The sequence below is a fragment of the Mastomys coucha genome, unplaced genomic scaffold (assembly GCF_008632895.1).
Source record: "Mastomys coucha isolate ucsf_1 unplaced genomic scaffold, UCSF_Mcou_1 pScaffold21, whole genome shotgun sequence".
In the NCBI taxonomy this organism is placed as follows: domain Eukaryota; kingdom Metazoa; phylum Chordata; class Mammalia; order Rodentia; family Muridae; genus Mastomys; species Mastomys coucha.
This window is the reverse complement of record NW_022196904.1, coordinates 72794423-72816206: the sequence shown is the minus strand read 5'-3', so window position 1 is coordinate 72816206 and position 21784 is coordinate 72794423. Positions and strand designations below refer to the sequence as shown.

At 42.2% G+C, this 21784-nt stretch overlaps 1 protein-coding gene across 3 annotated transcripts in view; it reads right to left on the bottom strand.

Moving 5' to 3' along the window:
- Nucleotides 1-523: 523 nt before the first annotated feature.
- The window catches only part of Efl1 (elongation factor like GTPase 1), a 128610-nt gene continuing 107349 nt past the window's right edge, over nt 524-21784 (bottom strand). The window contains exons 18-20 of one of the 3 annotated variants that reach the window (XM_031387206.1): nt 16103-17082; nt 5502-5686; nt 524-872 (exon numbers count right to left, since the gene is read on the bottom strand). In XM_031387206.1, the coding sequence (XP_031243066.1) occupies nt 684-872; nt 5502-5686; nt 16103-17082 (1354 nt within the window). In that variant the 3' untranslated portion in view covers nt 524-683. Of the gene's footprint in view, nt 873-5501; nt 5687-16102; nt 17083-21784 lie in introns of those variants that run through there. The other 2 variants (XM_031387207.1, XM_031387208.1) reach the window with 2 other exon arrangements.

Sequence of the window (21784 nt, the reverse complement as noted above, 5' to 3'; positions counted from 1 at the left end):
GGCACATTAGGTTTTAGTTTATAGCTCTTCGGTATGTTTAAGAAGGGATGGGAAAGACAACCACAGAAATTACTTTCTGTTTTTAATGAAAAGGTCCAGGGCATAATGCTCAAGGTCACTAATTTAGGAAGGAGTGGACACTCTGTAAAGGGGCATGAAGCACAGGATATAGCGGGCTGTTGTTGCTAGCTAACACTGCAACTGACTGGCACTTCTGAAGCAGCGGCACTGAGAACACTTAAAAGTGTTCTCTCCAAATGACTTTAAACTCTGGCTGAGGACTAAGTCAGTAACTCAGGTGAAGTTCACAGGAGGATAACCTTGGCACAAACGACTAGCCAATGGGAGTTGAGCCACTCAGGACCTAGGGGTGAAGCCCGCCATAGGCGGCTGCCCAGCAGTGCTTAGCAGGAAGGGCTGCCCTGACCTCAGCACACCTCACTGTGCGGATTGTGGTGATAACTCTTCCTAATGTAGTCAAGTCTGTGGAACAGAATTAAAGAAACAGTTTGAAAGTGTGTTCTCTGATGCCTTTAAAATATATAGACCATGTTTATTATTGAAAGTGAATCCACACGGATAATTTACCAAATTGAGATTTTCTCAGATTAGACCCTTGATAATACTTGTTAATTCATTAAGAAGAAAAGGCCCCGCCACCAGCAGTAGCTCCTTCTCTTTGGCTACTTGTTTTTGCTGAGGGTTCTCTGCTTTTCTGCATGTTCCACGATCTTTTCTTCCACGTAGAGGCCCTTCCGCTTCCGCACTGCATTCATGTACTTCCGGGCCTGGTTCTCGGAGTCTGCCTTCTCCCCAAAGTGCAGGTACTCCTCCTCGGTAGTTGGCACCCAGAACGGGTCGCTGGGAATGACCTTGTAAGAGAAGGTGACAGGATGGACTCCGTGAGGCAGATGTTAAATTTCATCAGTCTTTGGCTAATGAAACAAGTCCAGAAATGAACATTTAATCTTCCTAGGTATGGTAATACACAAATATGGAGACTCACGGGAGCTGTGAAAAATGGTGCCCATTCAACAGACTTGGCACATCTGTCATTTTGAGTTTCTCAGGGAAACACTCCACAAGCATGAAAGAAATGGCTTCATCTTTAATGAAAATGAGAAAGTTACCTGACTGATGCCCTCACTAACTTTGCCTTTGTTTCTAATAATGACCAAGTTGTGCAAACATGGTCTTGTTTATTGTTTTTGTGATAGTTCATGTAGTCCATGATGGATGAGAAATCACTCAGTAATTGAAGATGACTTCTGACCCTCCTGCCTCTACCTGCTAGATGCTGTGATTATCAGTCTGGTTTATATGGTACCGAGGACCATTGAAGGCACCCAAGAGAGTTGTTGTGCACATAGACACACACACACACACATGTACATGACGGCCCATCTTGCTGGGACCTCTGCTAAAGTCATATGAGGTTGGCTCCATTTTTCTCCTTAGATGATTCCAGGGCCACTTTTTGTATGCACTATATTCCTTGGAAACTCCCTGAGGGTCTGGGCTGTAATGATCTCATGCGGTGTGCTGAGATCTGACCTGGCTAGGGTCTCTGCCTTCACCTTCACCACTCCCAAACCTGTGTAGTCACCCTGAAGCTACGTGCATCAATATGCCAAAGAAACTCCAACACAGGGGAGATAGAGTAAGAGAAGCCCATGCACTATGGCTGTCTAGTTTAGAAGTATAGAAAGGTCTCTCTAGACCATAGAGCAGGGACTGGCATCAGATTAGAGGGAAGGGTCCTTCTTCCTCACTCGTTCACACTGAACCTGACTGCCCAGAGCTCACTCCTCAGATCAATTTTTCCAAATCAAGACCTAGAGGTGTATACCACCTTTTAACTAACAAGAAGGTACCCAAGAGAGTTGTTACCCACACAGACACATGTGTGTGTGGAAAAACATGCACATGAGCACACACACACATGAACACGCATATGGGGACACATATATGCACACACATACACATGACATACACATATGCATCCACAGACATATATGTACACACAAATATGTATACACACAGACACAGACACACAGACACACACACACACACACGCAGCTCTAGAGGAGAAAGCTTAGGGGTTCCATTTCATTTGGGTCCAGCAGGTGGGAATCACTATACCCAAAATACCCTCTTGGCAGCTCTTCTGGTCCCACTGTCCTCAGCGGGCTCCCCCAGGGTCACCTCAGGATGAAGTGGTAGATCTGGGGTTGGGCTGGCATGTGTGTGCAGCAGCACTGGCTGAGAACACTTTCTCTTCCATGCCTGTTATTAGCTCCGCTTTCCCCTTTTTGCAAAAAGGGTAAAACTTAGAAAGAAATTATGAGATTGCTGACTTCAAAGGTTTCCTCCTGGAAAATGCCTGTAATTTCATTTCCTCTATTTTCTGAAGCACTTTCTCTCAAAAGCTCTTGATTGAAAATTATATGGTATGCCCGAACACAAATGAAAAAAAAAATACTTGGAGTGAGAAGGCAGATCTCAACAACCATGTTATTTCTAAACCTTACTGGGGGCGGGGGCCAGATCAGTGACATTTAATTATGATGCAGTTTTAAAGACTTTCAAAGATTTGAAGCTTTTGTAAATAAGACCATGGCAGGTGGCGAGATAAGAACAGAAGGAAGGCACTACAACCAGGACAGAAGTTTTCTTGACAAAAATTTCCTCTAAAATTATTTATTGTCTTTTTTTTTTTTTTAAATAACTGTGTGCAGCTGCTCCAGACACTATAGTTTTTATACATTACTAAATGTGTAAGTTCAACTCAGGCTCAAAAAAAAAAAAAAAAGATTCTGAGATACAATGTATAGTAAACTTACCATGGTTCCTGTGTTAGCACTCACCTACAGTAAACCTCACTGTTCTTGCATGTGTCTATTCTCTTGATTCTGTAGTGACAGATGGGCACATAGCCACATGGGTTTTGGGGGAGCAGGGATACTTCTATAAGAGCTAGACACACCTTAAAATCTATCTTAACGATTTAACTCTTTGAAAGCAGCTACAGAAAATACCAGGTGAGCTGATAAAGGCTCTATTCTAATAATAGACAATGGGCAGCAGTTTGTGGACTCCTAGTTAAAGACTACATTTCCCAGCTTCCTTAGGTGGGGCCTTGTTAGATGTGGACATATGATTGGTTCTGGGTGACAGGGAGGAAAATCCAAACAGTATTCTAAGGGGAGGATTGGGACCTCTTCTGCAGCCCCAGCCCTTCTGGCTGGGATGGAGCTGTGGTAGGTGGTAGACCAATGGCTGTGACCATCAAGGAAAGAGTCAGGATGAGTTGTGCTGTAACATAGCCATATGCCAACTCTGCACTGCCTTCTCAGACTGGGAGGAAGAATACCCTCTGTCTGAGTGGCCCACTGTATTTTGGGATGCCTCTATTAGATCAGTCTTATCCCTTTTCTCCATAATGTATTTGCCAACCAGGAAATGAAGGACAATCTTCAATTGTGTGTGTGTGTGTGTGTGTGTGTGTGTGTGTGCAATGCATGCATATGGTGTATGGTATATGGCTCTGAATGTGCATATGGAAGCCAGAGGAAGATGCCTGGTGTCTTCACTAGATGCTGGCCAGTGAGGCAGAACTAGTCTGTCTTAGCCTCCCAGTGCTGGGATTGTAGACATTTACAGCCATACTTGCTTTTTCACATGGGTGCTTGTGATCTGAACTCAAGTTCTCATGTTTGCATAGCCATGTTTTTACCCCCGAGTCTTCTTTCTAGACCCATTCATAAAAATTTAAAGCGACTCAATAAAATCATTTTCAAAAGAAGACTAAGTATACAATTTTTTCTGGTTAGGCCTGGTGGTGTAAACATATAACCTTATTAGCGGAGGAGTGGAGGTAGAAGGATCAAGGATCCAAAACCAGCTGTGGCTGCATAGCAAGTTCAAGGCCAACCTGAGAAACTTATTCTTGCCTCCCTCCTTTCATGAACTTTTAAAACAAAAATAAAATATATGATATATCACTCATCCAGTGGCAATGGCAGTTCAACAGCTCTGAAGGCTTATTTAAGGCTCTATTTATAGAAAGTCCCAGGCCTCATGTCCACAATACCCTCTGTTAGATCAGAGACACTATAACCCAGTTTCCTGTGCCAGTGTTGACCAAGGCTAGCCTTGTGAACTGGATGACTGTCATCTATGATGTCAGAAGCCTGAGTTCTGACAGCTGCTCTCAGTAAGGGCAGCAGCAATGAAACTAGCGCAGCAGCTCTCAAGGTCACTACTCGGAAGCAGAATCATCTCACTGAGTCACAAACAACATTTAGCTGCCCAGCCCTGCTCTGCCACCACACACCTGGCTACGAGGACCCCAGGACCTAGCAGACAGTTCCTGACCTTTAGATCTGCCACTTTAAATCTACTTCTCTTTCTTACTGCTTCGTGTTTTATGTAAGAAACCAAAGCCCAAGCTGAAAAGCTAGAATTTTGGATAAACAGGAAATGGTTAACTGTAAGCTGAGGGTTAACAGTGCCCTAGATGTTTTCGACACAATGAGAAACAAATATGAAGGCTACTTGGAGAAAGAAAGCCATCGAGCTACAGAAAGTGAGAGACGTGCAGACGGTAAAAAGGAACCCTGGCCAGCAGCAAAGGCCTGCAACACAGGGCTTGAGGCGGGTGTGCCACATAAATTATCCCAGAAGTGACATCTTTGCACAGTCCCAGTAAGTGGCAGAGTCAGCATGTAAAAACCAGCCCCGCAGACAGTCCCACTACTGCCTGCCAAGTTACAAACCATCACAGGAGAGGGGAACAGCGACTGCTTAGGTTTCCTACAAACAAGAAAACACTGCTCTTCCTGAGACAGCCTCTCTTCAGCTTTCATTTAAGTGACTTTTTGTTCAGGACTTTAGGTTTTTCCTTTCTCAGTTTTCCTGGCCTATGCTCCTCTGATGGAGTGTTCTCTCTGCTAGTTAATGACTAATTTTCCTTTAAGGATCTCTTCAGGAAGGCCTACCTGATGCCTCCCTCCCACATACTCAGAACACAGTACTCACAACTCTTTCTCTTCCCTGCAGTGCACCTACTGAGTGTCCCTTTGTGACTGGAGAAGGATTTGCTGTATGCCTGCCTCCACGTGTGGTGAAGGAAAGGCTGGTGAGCTACATCATTCCCCAGAATGGCAGAAGCTTATGAAGACAAACTGCAGATCTCCCTTGAAGAGTTCCCCCCTCCGATGCTAGAAGAATCTCTCCCCATCCTCCTACCCCCAAGGGAAAAGAGTTCTTCAAGTTTCACATTCAAAAATGCTGTCATTTTTTTCCTTAACTTAATATATGTCTGCAGCAGGAGGAAAATGTATTAAATGTTCTGTCTCTTTGGTTTTATGTTATAAGCAGAATGCATGTTGGTGCTATAAGCCAGGTCTCACTGGTCCCTTGCCTGGGCCCCCATGCCAGTAAAGGTCAGTTTCACCTAGCCTCTGCCTGGTTCTAGGGAAGGTGGGGCTGCATCTCACCTCCCAGTGGCTGAACACTAGCTGTGGGCTAGCCAGCCCGCTGGTCCTCTTCCTGATTTCATCTGCAAAGCCGAAGCTTTCCGCCACAGGCAGCACAGCCTTGATGATGAACATGTCCGTCCCTTCCTTCATCTCTTCCTGAAGCACTCGACCTTCTCGCTTTGACAGCACGGCATAGACTCGGCCTATAAAACCAAAACTTCTTTAGTTCATCCACTGATCACACCTTGACCCAAAGCCACAACAATTTGCATGCCTAGTAATGATACCATGAATATTTAACTGCTAATTAAAAGAGCAAAATTAGAAAAAAAATGCATATAAAAGATAACAAGAGTCCAAACTGTGTCCCCAGTGTCAATCCCCACCATGCAGTATGAGAAGCATGACCTCTGGAATTATAAGCAGAGTTATCTCCAGGCATGAAATCCAATGAGCAGAGTGTGACTGGATTCCTATAACTATTAAAATGCGTCAGTAACTATGTGTGTTCTTAATATTATGACCAAAATGGTGGTAAGAGACCATTTGAGCTCAGTAACCAAGCAACTGACAATGGTATTTTTATACCAATCAAAAACCATACCTGGGGTGGGGGAATAAAACATGGAGTGTAAACAAATAAATACATAAATTTAAAAAATCCCATACCTACATAAGCATCTGCCCTGTTTTTCCTACACTGACAGCATTGAAGTAGTGTTGAGAAGGGGTATTTTATACCCCTGGAGATGAATCATGCTTGGAATCTTTACTGTCTGGTGATAATCCCTAAGACATCACAAGAGTCTTGGCAACTTCTCCTGCCTGACACTTACGACTTGTCTTGATGTAAGATTTGGCCTTACGCTCAGGAGGGACACATCTGCCCCTTGGGAGAGGCATCCCACACAGATGTCTGTGTGTGCTCAGGGCATCCTTTCAACTAGTAAGCAGAATGAGCAAGAGAAACAGACAAATTACAAATCACAGAGAAGCCTGAAGAGCTCACTGCAGCTAGCAGGCATGTTCATTACAGCCTCACCTTTCACCTGCAGCTTAAAAAAGCATTGTGATTGCAGAAGTGATGTCTCTCTGTGTCAGGTGCACAGAGGTGGCTGGGCAGAGTAAGTCTCCCCAGACAGCACAGTGAGCTTATACCTCTCCTCAGTATAAGGGGACTTGTCCAGTGTGGCCGCCTCTATTCACTCATCGTGGTTTGTTTGTCTGTCTGTTTGTTTCAAAGATTTATTTAATTAATTATATGTTAGTACACTGTAGCTGTCTTCAGATACTCCAGAAGAGGGTGTCAAATCTTGTTATAGGTGGTTGTGAGTCACCATGTGGTTGCTGGGATTTGAACTCAAGGACCTTCAGAAGAGCAGTCAGTGCTCTTAACCACTGAGCCATCTCTCCAGCCCCTCATCATTGTTTCTTAACCCAGAAACTGAGGGCTCAGAGCAGCACTGCCTCACACACTCCTCTCTGCAGATCCCCTCTGCTGGCAGTGATTGGGAAGGAGCAGTGGAGATCATAAAATGTGCCATGTGGCCTTGAGGATGAAAACAAGGACCCTTCTATTAGCCACGGAAGGCACTGCCCCTCCATTGTCTGTTACCGTTTCTTTTCCCCTGCTGCACATTTCTGAAGCAGGCAACTTCTAACTTCTTCCTCAAATGCTCTTTGACACACAAGTTCTTTGAGCAGCTCAGGGCTCTACTAAACTGCTTCTTGGAGCTGTATGCTAATGTTCATGCTCTAAACCTGTGTGCTCCTCAACCTGACTCTCCTGGCCTGCCTGCTGCACTGGGGACCTCTGATGGGTACACATCCTTACACACTGAGGCTCAGGGCCACCAATGTTTATTTCTTCAATTCCTAAAGACATAACTTTCCTGTGAGCATTCTGGGAAGCCTCATACCTTCCTTTGAACAAACTGTCAGAAAGCCAAGTCAAATATTGTCTGTGTGGTAAGTGAAATTTAGGGGTGATGTCTAAGACTACCTCCCCCAGGCTTCTCACCTGTCCTGGAGCCCAGCTCTACAATGCCAACTGTACCCCACAGCAGAGCTGACTGCCTTCTAAACTCAAGTCCAAGCAAAAAGACAAACCACTCTCTAGGGATAGATCCTACTCTACCATTAGTACTGGGAATGTCAGCTCCAAAATCGTAAAGCAGTAAGTTAGAAGGAACATGGAAGTCAGCAAACATTACCAGATAAGTAAATTCAAAATGTATTATCTAAACCCGGCTTGCTCCCGGGCAGACCCATCTATCTTTAAAAGCTAGACAGGTCCTGAGCCTAAAATCTGAAGATCCCCTGAAGTTCTTACCTAGATTTACCACCTGGGACACGTGTGATCCCTGTTCTATAAGCCACCCTTTCAGCCACCTGAAGACAGATACCTGGCCTAACTTTCAGTGACAGGCTTTGAATTTCCTGTTGTATTTCAGCCATGTTCCTAAATGAGTCAATATGACTTATTTACCAACCTCTCATAGTGCAGTATTTTAAGAGTAGTCTGTCAATGCTGAAAAAAAAAACTATTGCTTTGATTAAATAATCTCCATTCTGCTACATAGTTTCTCTGTCTCTCTTTCTGTCTCTCTCTGTGTCTCTGTCTCTGTCTCTCTCTCACACACATACCTTATGAAAATACAGTACATGTGAGTAAGTCATCTCTATTTTATTCTACTCTAAGAAAGACATCTTGTTATCATTGTGCGTTTATGTGTGCCCAAGCTGGTGTGCACAAGCCACGGCATTTGCATGGTGGTCAGGGGACAACGTTCATGAGCAGGTCCTCACCTTTTGTGTGGTTTAAGACAGGGCCTTTTTGATATTTTCCTGCTGTGTACACCACGGTAGCTGGTTCATGAACCTTTGGGGGTCCTACTGTCCAACCTCCACTCCCCCTTAGGACTGCTGGGAAGCCGGATGCTCACAACACACATTTGGCTTTTGCATTTGCTCTTGTGGGGCAAGCAGTTATATCCTCCGAACTATCTTCCTAGCCCCACATTCTAAGAAAAAAATTAAGGTAGTTTATGAAAGTGACTGGGAAGCAGTAGGGTAAGAAAGACTAGGAAAATGGGTAAGCGAGTGGTGACAAGAGCTAATGAGGATAACAGGTGACTGCTGCTGCTCAGGGTGCCAATTTGTCTCCTCCAGGGGCCAGAGCAACAGTTGGGATCAATACTCTTAATTGAAACTGAATGTAATTAATCATGCACTTTTGAGCCATTCAATTTTTAGTCTACTAGAACTACATCCTACAACAGAGGCCTAGTGATGGATCACCCAGGAAAGGAAAACACTGTAAGAAAACTTTCCATAGTTACCGAACTGCCATGACACCTGTGCCCAAAGCTTGGAAGCCTTTAGCCAGCTTCTAACGCTGCCACTGATGTCACTGGGGAATAACTACACATTTCTGACCTAGGCTTCTTACTGTAATTTGTAATTCCTTTGTACTTTGTAATTCCTTCACTGGGACGAGGCATCCGACCAGGCAGTCCTTCCTCTGTTCATGTGACTTCAGACCCGAGTTCTCTAGAAGGCACTTCAAGAAAACAACAACAGCAACTCAACTAGAAGGGCTCTGGGCATGACTACACTATTGGTGCTTTAGCCTGTCCCTGGCCTGGTTATTACCAGGAATTGGGCTCCTGTGAACAGAGCCTACCCTGAGAGCACAGCTGTGAGCTTCCCCAGCCCAAATGAAGTGCTCACAGGCCAGTGTACATTGGCGGACTTCCACTCAGAGCACAGCTCCTTCAGCGTAGACTATGTCACCTTAGGCCAACCCATAAATATTCTCTCCAGATTCAAGGGCACTCTCAAACACCCTGTACTGTCTGATACCAAAGGCTAAAAGCTCTCTCCCCATGTCAGCTCCATGGAGCACTGTCTTTACAGCATTACAGATTCACATACATCTTCTTCTAATATAACAGCTTAAATTAATCTACAATTCCTTAAGATGGGAGACAAAGAAAGGCTTGTCCTTCTGAATATAGAAAACAAAGTGGCTGTTCACAGCATATTGTGTTCTATAATAAATAAAGACGAAATAATCAATTTCCAAATTGCGGATGATGGGTCATTAAATTATAGCACGTCAAGTTCACAGGAATTATGCAGAGGTTAAAATGAAAATTATGAATAAGTGGCCAAATCAAAGCATGCTTTAAAAAGAACAGCAAAATACTAAATTACATATACCATAAGGTCAACTATGCACAGCATTCCAAAGAAAGGGATGACAATAAATAAATGAATGAATGAATGAATAAATAAATAAATAAGGTAGAAAATAAAAGGCCAATTTGCAAGGAAGATTTTTTCTTTCATCTCATGATTCATTTTTGCAGGTAACACGTGGACAACTTTCATACATACACAGACACATGGACACTGTGGACACAGAGCTACCAGAATGTAAGTAAAGTCAAGCAGATGCAGCTAACAGGATGGATTCAATCAAGTTGAGCTAAAGCAAGCTGCAGACACTGGGCTTGTAGACTGCTTGCTTCTACAAACAAGTTCAGCTACAGGGTCAGAGGAAGTTGCACAGCAGGTTGACCAGCCCTGGAAGGTCTTCAGAGACTCTGCACATAGCTTTACTGTCGTTGTCTGCACACCTACAGATAGATGTAGAAGGGGAAATCCAACCCAGAGGTGACATGGAACTGGCAGAGTAACAAGTACTCAGAAAACTAGCTATGGACCCCACCTAATCGGGACAGAGTTAACAGTGTCATTTTGTAGGGTTATAACAGCAGTGCCTGGGCTCAGGGAGGGAGCACTGAGCAGTTCCTAAAGCCAATCAGGAATGAGCATTAGCTCAACTGTGCTCCTGTGCACATTGCAGCAGCAGATGCTGGCTGGCTGAGCCTGCAGTGACTCAGGCTAGCCGGGACCACTTCAACATCCCATCACTTTGGAAAGACTCACCCTGTTTCCTATTCCACTAATCCTAATTTCTTATAACATGCCACTGTAAAACCAGTATATTAAACAACTGGATTTTACTCTTTATTCACTTACTATTATTAAACTTTGTCTACTTAACTTCTTCTTTGTCAAGACAGGAATCATGCTTGGCTTAAAGATTAACACATGCAGCTCAACAAGACCTTGTTGAAAATTAAGATACTGGCTAAACACTCAAAGGACTTCAAATGAAGAGGAAAAAAAGGGCTTTGAAAGCATGGTGATATTCAGGTGTTTCCAGCTTGTCCCAGTGCATATGCTCTAACAATACCAACACTGACTCCTACTTGCCAAATTAAGCCAATAATCAGAGCTGTGATTAAAATTCTAGCCCTATCAGACAATAAGAGTATCTTTATAGCTGAGGATAATGCCAGAGAGTAACAGGTCTCTCTTTGAAGAAAGACAAAGACGGACAACTGATCGGTCACATGACAAGGTAAGCAGTATCTATGTAAACAATCATAATAGAGCCATAGATACCTTTAGAAAAGTGGTTTTTTTTATAAATATTTTTAAAGAGATTTATTATGTATTTATTATAAGTACACTGTAGCTGTCTTTAGACGCACCAGAAGAGGGCAACAGATCTCATTATGGGTGGTTGTGAGCCACCATGTGGTTGCTGGGATTTGAACTCATGACCTTCGGAAGAGCAGTCAGTGCTCTTACCTGCTGAGCCATCTCACCAGCCCCTTGGAAAAGTGTTTTTAAAAGTAAAAAAGGACATTCTCTTAGGATCTTTTTCTAAGATAAACTACTTTGGAAATAAATGACTATTTTCCTATTTTGATCATATATAAGTCTATTCATGTAAAGAAGGATATGTTTTAATAATCTGTATAGGAATAGTTAAGATGTAAAAAGGAAATCCATTTTTGCTAAATAAAAAGGACCTAAAAATCATTGATTCTTTAGTTTTGTTTTTTGTTTTTTGTTTTTTTTTGAGACAGGGTTTCTGTATATAAACTCTGGCTGTCCTGGAACTCACTATGTAGACCAGGCTGGCCTCGAACTCAGAAATCCACCTGCCTCTGCCTCCCAAGTGCTGGGATTAAAGGCATGCACCACCACCGCCTGGCAAGTACTTTATCTTTATTTTATTTTATTTTATTTTTAAATCATTGATTCTTAGAAAGTTAAAAGAACAGTCAGCAAAGTCTGGAGTCATCTTGGAAGATCTCCAGAAACTTAGGCGAGAAGTAAAAAGGCTTTAGAAACAGACAAAGTTTCTCCATTTCTTTTTCCAATTGATGTTATGGAGTTTGGAAGAAAAAGAAAAAAAAAAAACCCAAAGCAAAACAAAAATACATATTGACAGCTGACTTCGTGGATGGGCTCTGAACTCTTGGCTGTCCAAACCAAAGAGTTTCCCCTCCCCTCCCCCAAATGCTAGGAGAAAAACAGGCCTCGGGGAATGCTCCAGGAACGGGACTTCAAAGCAATTCAGGAGAGGAAAAGGTAAAAAAAAGATTCATGGTGGTGGGGATGGTAGCCAGTTGGTTTTGGGGACCAATGTCTATCCCAAGCAAACCACATACATAGCTGCACATGCAAGGCCTATCACAGTGGGACTGCCATGCCTCTTGGACAAAAGAAAGCCATACTTCACTCCAAAGAAAGAAGAGTGCTAACAACCAGCTGGGCAGCTGGCTCCGGGAAGCCACAGGCTGTGTCTGGTAGCCAGGTGAGGTGCTCCAAGGTGAAGATAAAAGAACTGGACGACAGCTGCTACCCTGAAGTTTTACCCCAGGGAGCATGAGTCACCACAGGGGCTGGGTGTAGTTTCGGGTGACCAGTTTGCTGGAACTTTCAACTTGGTAATAGTACAGCTGCCTCTGGCTTTGGTGTTATGCTAAAAACTGGTGTTTTGGGGAAACAAAGGACAAAAGTCAGAAATGCAGCTTCGTTCTGTAGGGTTTGTGTAGAAGAAAATGAAAATGGCAAGTGCCGCCTGGAATGGTAAATGCAGGACTGATGGTTTGGGGAAGAAACATGCTTCTCTTATCCTGGGTGAAGGTACAAGGAGGACCTCCACAGGCTGTAGGCTTTAGAAAGACCACTTCAAATATACAAAGAGAAAAGAAAAAAAACAAACATGAAAACCAAAAAGTCACATGATAACAGATCCTGAGGACAGTGAAAAAGAAAAAGGATCAATTCCAAATGGTCCTTGTGAAAGAAAGGTGAGAGCCAGCATCCACGTTCTATGTAGGTGCATATGCACAGTGGGTGGGGGGGGAATGCTGATTGAAGCAGCATGTCCAGCATGCTTACAACAGGCTGGACCTACCAAAATAAAAGCACTCATACAGCCTAGAGGGGCCTTTTCACTGCTTCCAAACAAGGAAATGTGTCCACACTGGGAAGAGCCAGCATCACGCCCCTGTAACAGCAAGAAAGCACTGTTCTCTACACCTGCACGACCCTATTCTCAGAAAGGTGAGAAAAGACTTTTGCTATTCACAGACAACTGGTTAAGTTGGTAACCAGGGCATCACTGACATGAAGGACTACAACCTCACCAGAACACTTGGTTCACTGATAGCTGACTTATGCAGAAAAACAAAACAAAACAAAACAACAATAACAAAGACAGAAAAGGAATCCATGTGAAAAATTTAAATTTTTTGACCATTTTCTCCTTTGTATAGTTGTATTGCTAATTATATTACACATAACAAGAGAATTATATAGACTTAGATTATTGATACAAAAATATAGGAGATCATGGGACTACCTAATTTTTTGCAGTCTAGGCAATCACCCTCAGTGAGCTCTTTCTTCACTACTGATTCTGGAGAAACGGAGTGGGGAGATGTGTCTATGAAAACAAAAATAGGGCCAATAAGACTCAATCCTAAACTTCATAAAAAAAAATGCTTACCCACTTGAGAGGTATTTGTATCCTGGCTAGTCTCCTGGGTGATGGGCTTAGACATGCCTGCTTTATTTAGGAAGGATGCTGATCAAGTGAAATGTATCTGAAGGAGCTCTGGAATGGAAAGGCCACAACCCACAGAAATGGCTGGAGGATCAGGGCAGCTTCCTCCTGAACAGAAGACCAGGAATTTAACATTTACAAATACAAACTCATTACAGAGATGAGGCGGTACAGACATGGCCGAAATGGCCATGCTTAATAAAGGAGACACTGTCTAATTGTGGAATTAGTTGAGCTGCCCACTGCCAGAGGTTTAGAAATAGACTGGGCATACAGATTGCCAAAGTAAAAGAGAATGCAGATAAGCTCTCCAGGATTTGAAGGAATCAAGGTCTCTTGATTTCAGCTTCACCTCAGTCTCTTTAAGGAGGCTTTCAAGGGAAATGCAGACTAAGGTCTGGGAATGCACTAGTTAGGTGACAGGCTATATGAGGTGCTACACATTCAGAAAGAGTGGTGGTCACTGTGTGTGGCCCACACTTAGAGATTTCCATCACTGGGCACACTGCTGCTCAGTAGCTTCTGACTAAATCTACCTAACTTGCTTAGTCATGCTGTTTTGAAATGCTGCTACAGATATTCAGTTTATCCTAAAGAACTTTATTATGATACAAGCCTAAAATTCTTTTGAGAAGAAGAGGAAGAGGAAAAGGAGGGAGGGAGGGAAGGAGGGAAGGAAAGAAGACAAAGAAGGAAGAGGAGGAGGAGGAGGAAGAGGAGGAAGAGGAGGGAGATGAGGGAGAGAAGCAATCAATCAATCAATCAATCAATCAATCAATCAATCTCAGATTCTTCTTTTGGAAAAGTAATCAGTGAAGCAAACTTACAACATAATTGACTGTGAATTGACTCAAAGGACCTTATGGTTAGAGCAAAGACAATACATTCTATGGTTAACTTTCATCCTTTATATTCTCTTTACCAGTACAATTCCAAGATTCTTCCAGAAAAAGATATGCTCTGTCAGGACATTTTGAAGAATGGTGTCTGTGTTCTAACCTGAATTTTCACATCTTGCAAAGACTTATTATCCTCGACCCCTCCCCATTTAATAGAAGAAAATAAACCTCAGTGAAACAGTATAGAACAAACAGCAAGCAGCCACCCTGAACCTGCCTCCATGTGCCCTGAGGTCTCCAGTGGCCACCCTGAACCTGACTCCACGTGCCCAGAGGTCCCTAGCACTGCTTCTTTTACAGGGAGGGAAACCAGCTGGTGATCTGATGTAACAACTGGAAGCTAAAAGGTCTGAGAAAGTCCAAGTGATTCTTCTTCAGGACTGAAAATTTACAACGTGCCCTTTGTGCTACAGAGGACAAAAATGGTGGCTTCTTACCACCGTTAGTGTGGCCTGGTTACCAACCTGAAATGCTGATTCACCTGGGACAAAAGTGCTGCCAAAATTGGGGTTATATCCTGACAGGCCAGACCTTTAAAACTGCTAAGAAGGAAAAGTACGGAGAATATTTCATTCATAATGGCTTAAAAAAAAGTCTAGAAATAAATTTAACCAAGAAAGTGAAAGACTTCTATAAAAAAAACTTAAGATGCTGATAAAAGAAAGTAAAGGAGGCTGGCGAGATGACTCAGCAGTTAAGAGCACTGACAGCTCTCCAGAAGGTCCTGAAATCCCAGCAACCACATGGTGGCTCACAACCATCTGTAATGAGATCTGACGCCCTCTTCTGGAGTGTCTGAAGACAGCTACAGTGTACTTACATATAACAAACAAACAAATAAATATTTTTTTAAAAAAAAGAAAGTAAAGGAGACAACCAGATGTTGGAAAGCCCTTGCATGTTCCTGGGCTGGCAAAATAATACTGTAAAGATGGTATTCAACCAAAGTAGTCTACAGATTCAATGCAAGACCTATCAAGATTCCAATGATGTTTCTACAGAACCGCACAAAAAAATTCTGAAATGTATTTGAAAATACAAAAGACCATAGAAAGCCAAAGTGACCCATCTGGGGCCTGCACATTACACGGTATCTAAGTATACTAGAGAGCCATGGTGACAAAGATAGATGGCAGCAGACAAAGAATCTCACATGTAGACCAAAGGAATATAAAACAAGCCTTAGAGATAAACCTGACACGGTTAAGGACATCTAAATTTTGATAAAGGAACCCAAACTACGAACTGGTAAAAATACAGCTTACTTAATAAATGATACTGGCAAAACTGAGTATCCAATTGTAGAAGAACGAAATTAGATCTATATCTCCCACCCTACACACATGCAAATCAACTCAAACTTAATCAAAGATCTTAGCTTAAAGAATAAAAAAAGATACATTTGCTGCAAAAGAAAAGACCTTTAGCCAGGCAGTGATGGAGCACGCCCCTAATCCTAGCACTTGGGAGGCAGAGACAGGCGGATTTCTGAGTTTAAGGCCAGCCTGGTCTACAGAGTAAGTTCCAGGACATTCAGGGCTACACAGAGAAACCCTGTCTTGAAAAACAAAAACAAACAAACAAACAAACAAAAAAATAGATCTTTAGTAGCCATGGATTTTCTGTCTTGAGATTTTAAGATACAGGTCTCTGGCTTTCAAAAACCTCTTAATTCATTAGTAAATTAGATGATCTAGCTTCAACAAAATACTAAGTAGGTTTAAGATACAAGAGACCTTGTCACTCAGGGCACCTCTCTGTCTTCATCCTTCCCTCCTTACCAAGGACATCACTGGTGGCCATGATGTCACATGTATACATAGCTGCCATCAGGCGTTGAGGTTTCACCTGAAGAGCGTAGCGGCATGCTTCTTTCATGGTGGCAATTAGCTGCCCGGAGAAGGGTCCATAGCAGTCAGTGACTGGAGAGTCTCCTTTCTGGGAAGTCTTTTCAAAGAGCTCTGAGCAGCCATCTTGTTGCTCTTGGTTTTCATCTCCAATGTGGCAGGTTTTACCTTCCCCCTGCCCCTCTCCTGCCAGATCACACTGACCTTGGTTCTGTTTATCACTTACTCCTTGTTCTGCACATTTATTTAGCTCCCACTTTTCTAGAACAAAACAGACACCCATAAGGGGCTCCTCACACATGGGACCAGAGAGGGTCGCTAGCTGGAAGCCACTCACAATGCTATTACCAAAGTCTCGGAATCTACTGGCTTCTTTTGATTCTCTGCCAGCTGGGCCAGACCATACTGAGTTCTGGAAATCTTCACTTCTACTGACTAGGATGTTGGGCCCACATTTTCTTGGGCCAAATGACCAGATTTGGTCAACAGTGTTCCTCCATTTCCTCCCTGTTAGGTGTTTCTCTAGTTTTCCTTTGAATTCCCAGATTTTCTCTTGGGTCTTCTGATGGATGGCCTGGGTATTTCTACCCTCATTCAAGGAGGACGTCAAAAGCTCCATGGACCGAATCAAGTCGCTGTTTTCTTCCAGAATCCTAGTGACTTCTTCTGGAAGTGGTATGGCACGGACACTGAGCGTGGCCAGTTTATTGGGTGTCGGTATGGTGATAAGCCCATCGGAGTCCACGTGGACCCCCTCTGGGATTCTGCTTTGCTCTTCTTTTGTTTGGTGTATGACAGCAACTTTTTGCTGCCTGCCTATTTCTTCATTGACCATGTCAACTTTGGGAGGTTTTGTGATGGTTTCTCTGAATGGAATAATGGGTTCAGATACACTGATGTGAATCTTTGCAAACCTATGAGAGCAAGAGAAATCACAGATGGTTAGAATCTTAGTCTTGTATCATAACAGAGATAATAGAAGAACACAGAAACATAAGAATCCTTTTCTATGAGGCCTGTCATTTACATTCTGTCTCAATCCAGTGTTTTCATTTTAGACTAAGAGACAGCCTCTGATGGGAGCGGGCCTAAGGGAGCTCTAGGCTTGTGCTGGGATGTTGCCGCTTTGTTCATTCTCAAGACAACTAAACCATCTATTTAAGTGAGATTGTTTTGAATGGAAAACAAATATTATAATAAGATCTGACACATGACTCCTTTAAAATCAAATTTGCTGGACTTGAGTCTGGAGAAGAACCCAGTGATTATCCCTCTGAAGAGATAGTCAGAGACTCACACCAGTCAGAGCTGCATGATACATTCTGTATTGACAAAGAAGCTCACGTGAAGCCGGAACGACCCAGGACTAGACTAGCATGTCACCATGAACCTTCTACAGTAACAGGAAGCTCTCTATCTTCTCTGTGATGACTGAGCACTGGAAAAGTGGTGGGTACAACAGAAGAAAAAGATTTTAATTTTATTCAAATGTAAATATCCACATGATGGCTGAACACTGGAAATGACTAGTGTTGTTTTTTGAGCCCTAGTCTGGCACAAAGTTCAGAAAAGTCCCCTTCCACACAGTACTGGATTTAGTTTCTTTCTTGTTAGCTGTAAGCTCATCCAGGGCAGAGACTGGTAAGGACCGACTCTGCTGCCACTGCTGAGGACACTGGGCAATCTTTCTCTCTGTCTTCTGTTCTGTTGATGCCACTGTCAAATCACACTAAAGCTTTGGGTAGTCTACATCTTTGTGTGTGAACACTCGTGCATGGACAAGCATATTATACTGATTTTTGGAATCTCAAAATGGTATCTTCCCTGGGAAGTTTATTCCCTAAGAAAACTGAGTGCTGACAATTCATCCTAGGTTTCTTTCTGTTTTTAATGTTTCCCAGACATGTCCCAAGTACTTTATTTTATGTCTTTTGGTAAATTTGAAAACTCAATAGAGTTTTTTTTCAATGAAAATGGTATTTAAATGGATTTTAGCATATAGAACCTGAAACAGACAATGTGCAGAAGAAAAAAAAAAGCATGATAGCAGGTTACTTCCACAGAGAGCTGTGGTTCTACCAGTAGGGTTTTCTTCTTCAAGGATTAGCTTACTTCAAGTCTACATGTCTGCTCCAAGATACACATGATGGATGAATGACTACCTAGTATTGTACCAATTAAAAACATTTTGATACTTGAACCTGAGAGTATATACAGATGAAGCTGTAGTTCAATCTCACCAAATAATTAAGATGGAAAAGAGATAACATAACAGTGAAGGACATCAAGCATATACACGTGTGTGTTTTACTTTGTGGCGGTCACTTACTACACTGAGCCATTATGCCAAGTGCTTTCCAGATGTGTTATGTCCTTAGCAGACACTAACACAGTCCTCACTGTGTAGAGATGAGAACCAGGTAAGCATGCATATTGTCCAAGAGGCTGCAGAGCGGAAGATCTAGGATCTATATCTTGCTCTAGCCTTAGCCACACTTCTCACCATTACACTGCAGTGAAAACTTGAGTTTCACTGCATGCAATACATTGTGGTGAAAAGTTTTGTTTAACAGCATGATAAACAAAAAATTCACAATGTTAAATGATTTTGTTCATAGGTCATATAGACTTAATTTGTATGAAGTCTGTCAATATAATTAAAATTATAATATAAAACAATATATGTTAAAATGTTGTGATCTATATAATCATTATTTAAAATGCCAAACTAACATTCAATACTTATTCTTTATTTTAAAAAAATAGTATTTAAATAGAATAAAAATTGCCGCTAACTGGCCCCAAATTGCTAATCCATCTTTCCTTAAGTATGTAATTCTTCCCACTTCCCAGTCTGAGGGTCTATTTGCTACTGTATTAATCCACTTTTGCTGTTAGAGGCTCAGGTGAGAGGGACAGAGGGACATGTGGGTCTCAGCATCCCATCCTATCAGTCGGCACCTGGCTGGGCCCAAGCTTATAAACTCCTTTTTTATGCATGGTTAGGGGCTACTGAAATAGTACTAATGAAAACCCAAACCATTCTTTATTTCATACCATTAAAAATAAAAAGCCAGATTCCCATAGAGCTCCCTGACTACTTAAAAACACTCACTGGAATTTACAATTTCATGTGGCTAGGTAACAACTGGCCTGCACTTTGGCAAACAACAAACAAACAAACAATAAAACCCCACAGGGTTATGATAGAATTTCTTGTTTTTAGAATTCCTGTAGGCTTTTTTTTTTTTTTGGTTTTTCGAGACAGGATTTCTCTGGGTAGTCCTGGCTGTCCTGAAACTCACTCTGTAGACCAGGCTGGTCTCGAACTCAGAGATCCGCCTGCCCCTGCCTCCCAAGTGCTGGGATTAAAGGCATGCGCCACCACCGCCTGGCTCCTGTAGGCTTTTTAAAGTGACTTATTTTTGTTTAGGCTCAATAAACATGCTAGGTAATGAGGTAGATCGGCATTGTAGCAGAGAAAACTTCAAATGGTCTAAGATTTAAATTTGTCAGTTAATTGTTGGAGGCTAGGTGAGTAAGAAGAGAACAAAATTACCAAAAGAGAAAGAAAAACAAAACAAAACTTCCAGCCTTACCTCAGATAAGTCACTAAGGTTGTGCTGGACATAAATCTAAATGTGTTTTTTATTGCACTGTTAATTTTTTTTAATTTGCATGTTTAAAAAAAGGTTTATTTTTTACTTATATGTATGTATGTGTACAGTATGAATTTATGTGCATCATGCATGTGAAGGTGACCACAGGGACCAGAGGGTACAGGATTCCTGGAGCTGTGGGCTGCCTAAGGTGGATGCTAGGACTGAAATCTGGGTCCTCTGCAAGAGCAGTAACTGTTGAGCCATTTCTCCAGTTTATACCTGAATTCTTTAAACAATAAAGTGGATCGAGAAATAGCTCAGTGGGTAGAATGCTTGCAGTGCAATCATAAGGGCCCAAGTTCGATCCCCAGAGCCCATGTGAAAAAAGCCAGTGTGCTGATTTGTGCCGGCAGTCTCAGTGTTGAGGGAAAAAGACAGCTGGGCTCCTAGGGCTCGCTGGATAGTAAAGCCTGTTTCAGTTGGGTTGCTCAGTATCTGAGGAATGACACCCAAGGCCTCCACACACACGTACAATCATATATACATGCATCTCCCAACCCAAATATGCAGAAAAAAACATAAACTAGAAGCACAAATACTAAAATAAACAAATAAATAGGAAAATCATGGGAGTGGGAGAATAGTTTTAAAATTATAGAGAATATTTGCTTAGGTACTTTAAGGAAGCCAACTACAAAGCTATTAGAACTGAGAAAATACATCCATACCATTATATTGTTACCTTTTATTATAAAGTAACAAAAAAAAGCTATGTACTACTTTGAATATCTGAGGTTCCAAGAAGTCTGCTATAGAAATTGCTCACACAATTAAAGCCATTCCATGCTGTGGAGGGAAATCTATGAGGCACCAGGAGCAGAAGCTTTGTAAATTACGGCTAATGCAGAGTCTGCTGCTACTTATAAATAAATAGATAAATAGATGACAGACAGAAAAGTACAGTAGGTTTCTATATAACTGTGATGGTGTTTCATGTGGTTTCCAGCTCTGTCTGCTCTGTATCTAAGATCCCCATGCTGAGTACTCTGACAGCTCCTCTGGCTTGGGGACAACAGCTGACACTTCATCTATCCCTCTTCTATATACAAACCATAGATGAGTGAAAAAGTTAAAGTAAGAGGCATGCCCCATGACAACTAAAAAGTCCTAGAAGGCTATCGGCGTTCTTAATATAACCATGAGATGTAGCAGTCACAAAGACTAGTACACAAAGAATCAACTTATCTGTAATCATTTAGGTCAGAGTATACATTCATGTAAACCATTGCTCAGTTTCTCTAGCCATAAGAAGGCACCTCCCCATTTCTATCAAGTCCCTCACAGGCAACTGTAACTTTCTATTATAATCTGCCCCCTACCCCATTTTGTTTTTCCTATTTAAATGCAAACATCTAAACTATGCAGTTTAATTGCTTTGTTAAACATAGAGATTTAAAAATGGAAGAGTTGCCAAGCTGAGGGAAGCGGCTGTTTTCTTAGCATACAACACAAACCATATTCCAGTAGTGGATCAATTCCTATTCCCACAAGTGTGGCAGTATATCACTCTGCAACTCCTCCATCACGTAACAATGTCTTAGGGTACATAGTGACATCCTACCTGTGTGTGTGCACACATGAGCAGGCCAGGGTACCACTTTGGCTGTTCTGCCTCAGAGGCCACCTTCCTTGTTTTTGAGGCAGGATCTCTCACTTGCCTGTATTCACCAAGTACTTTAGGCTATCTGGTCAGCAAGCCCCAGAGATCAGCCTGTTGCCACCATCCCAACAATAGGATTACAAGTGAGTGCCAACATTCTGGCTCTCTAATATGGGTCAAGGATTAAATTCAGGTCTCCCGGTTTACAAGGCAAGGGCTTTACCAACTATGATCATACATTTTTTTTTTTTTAAATCCTCTTGGTATATGTGAAGAGGTTGTCTTATTTTTTTAAAGATTTATTTATTATTATATGTAAGTACACTGTAGCAGTCTTCAGACTGCTTCAGACGC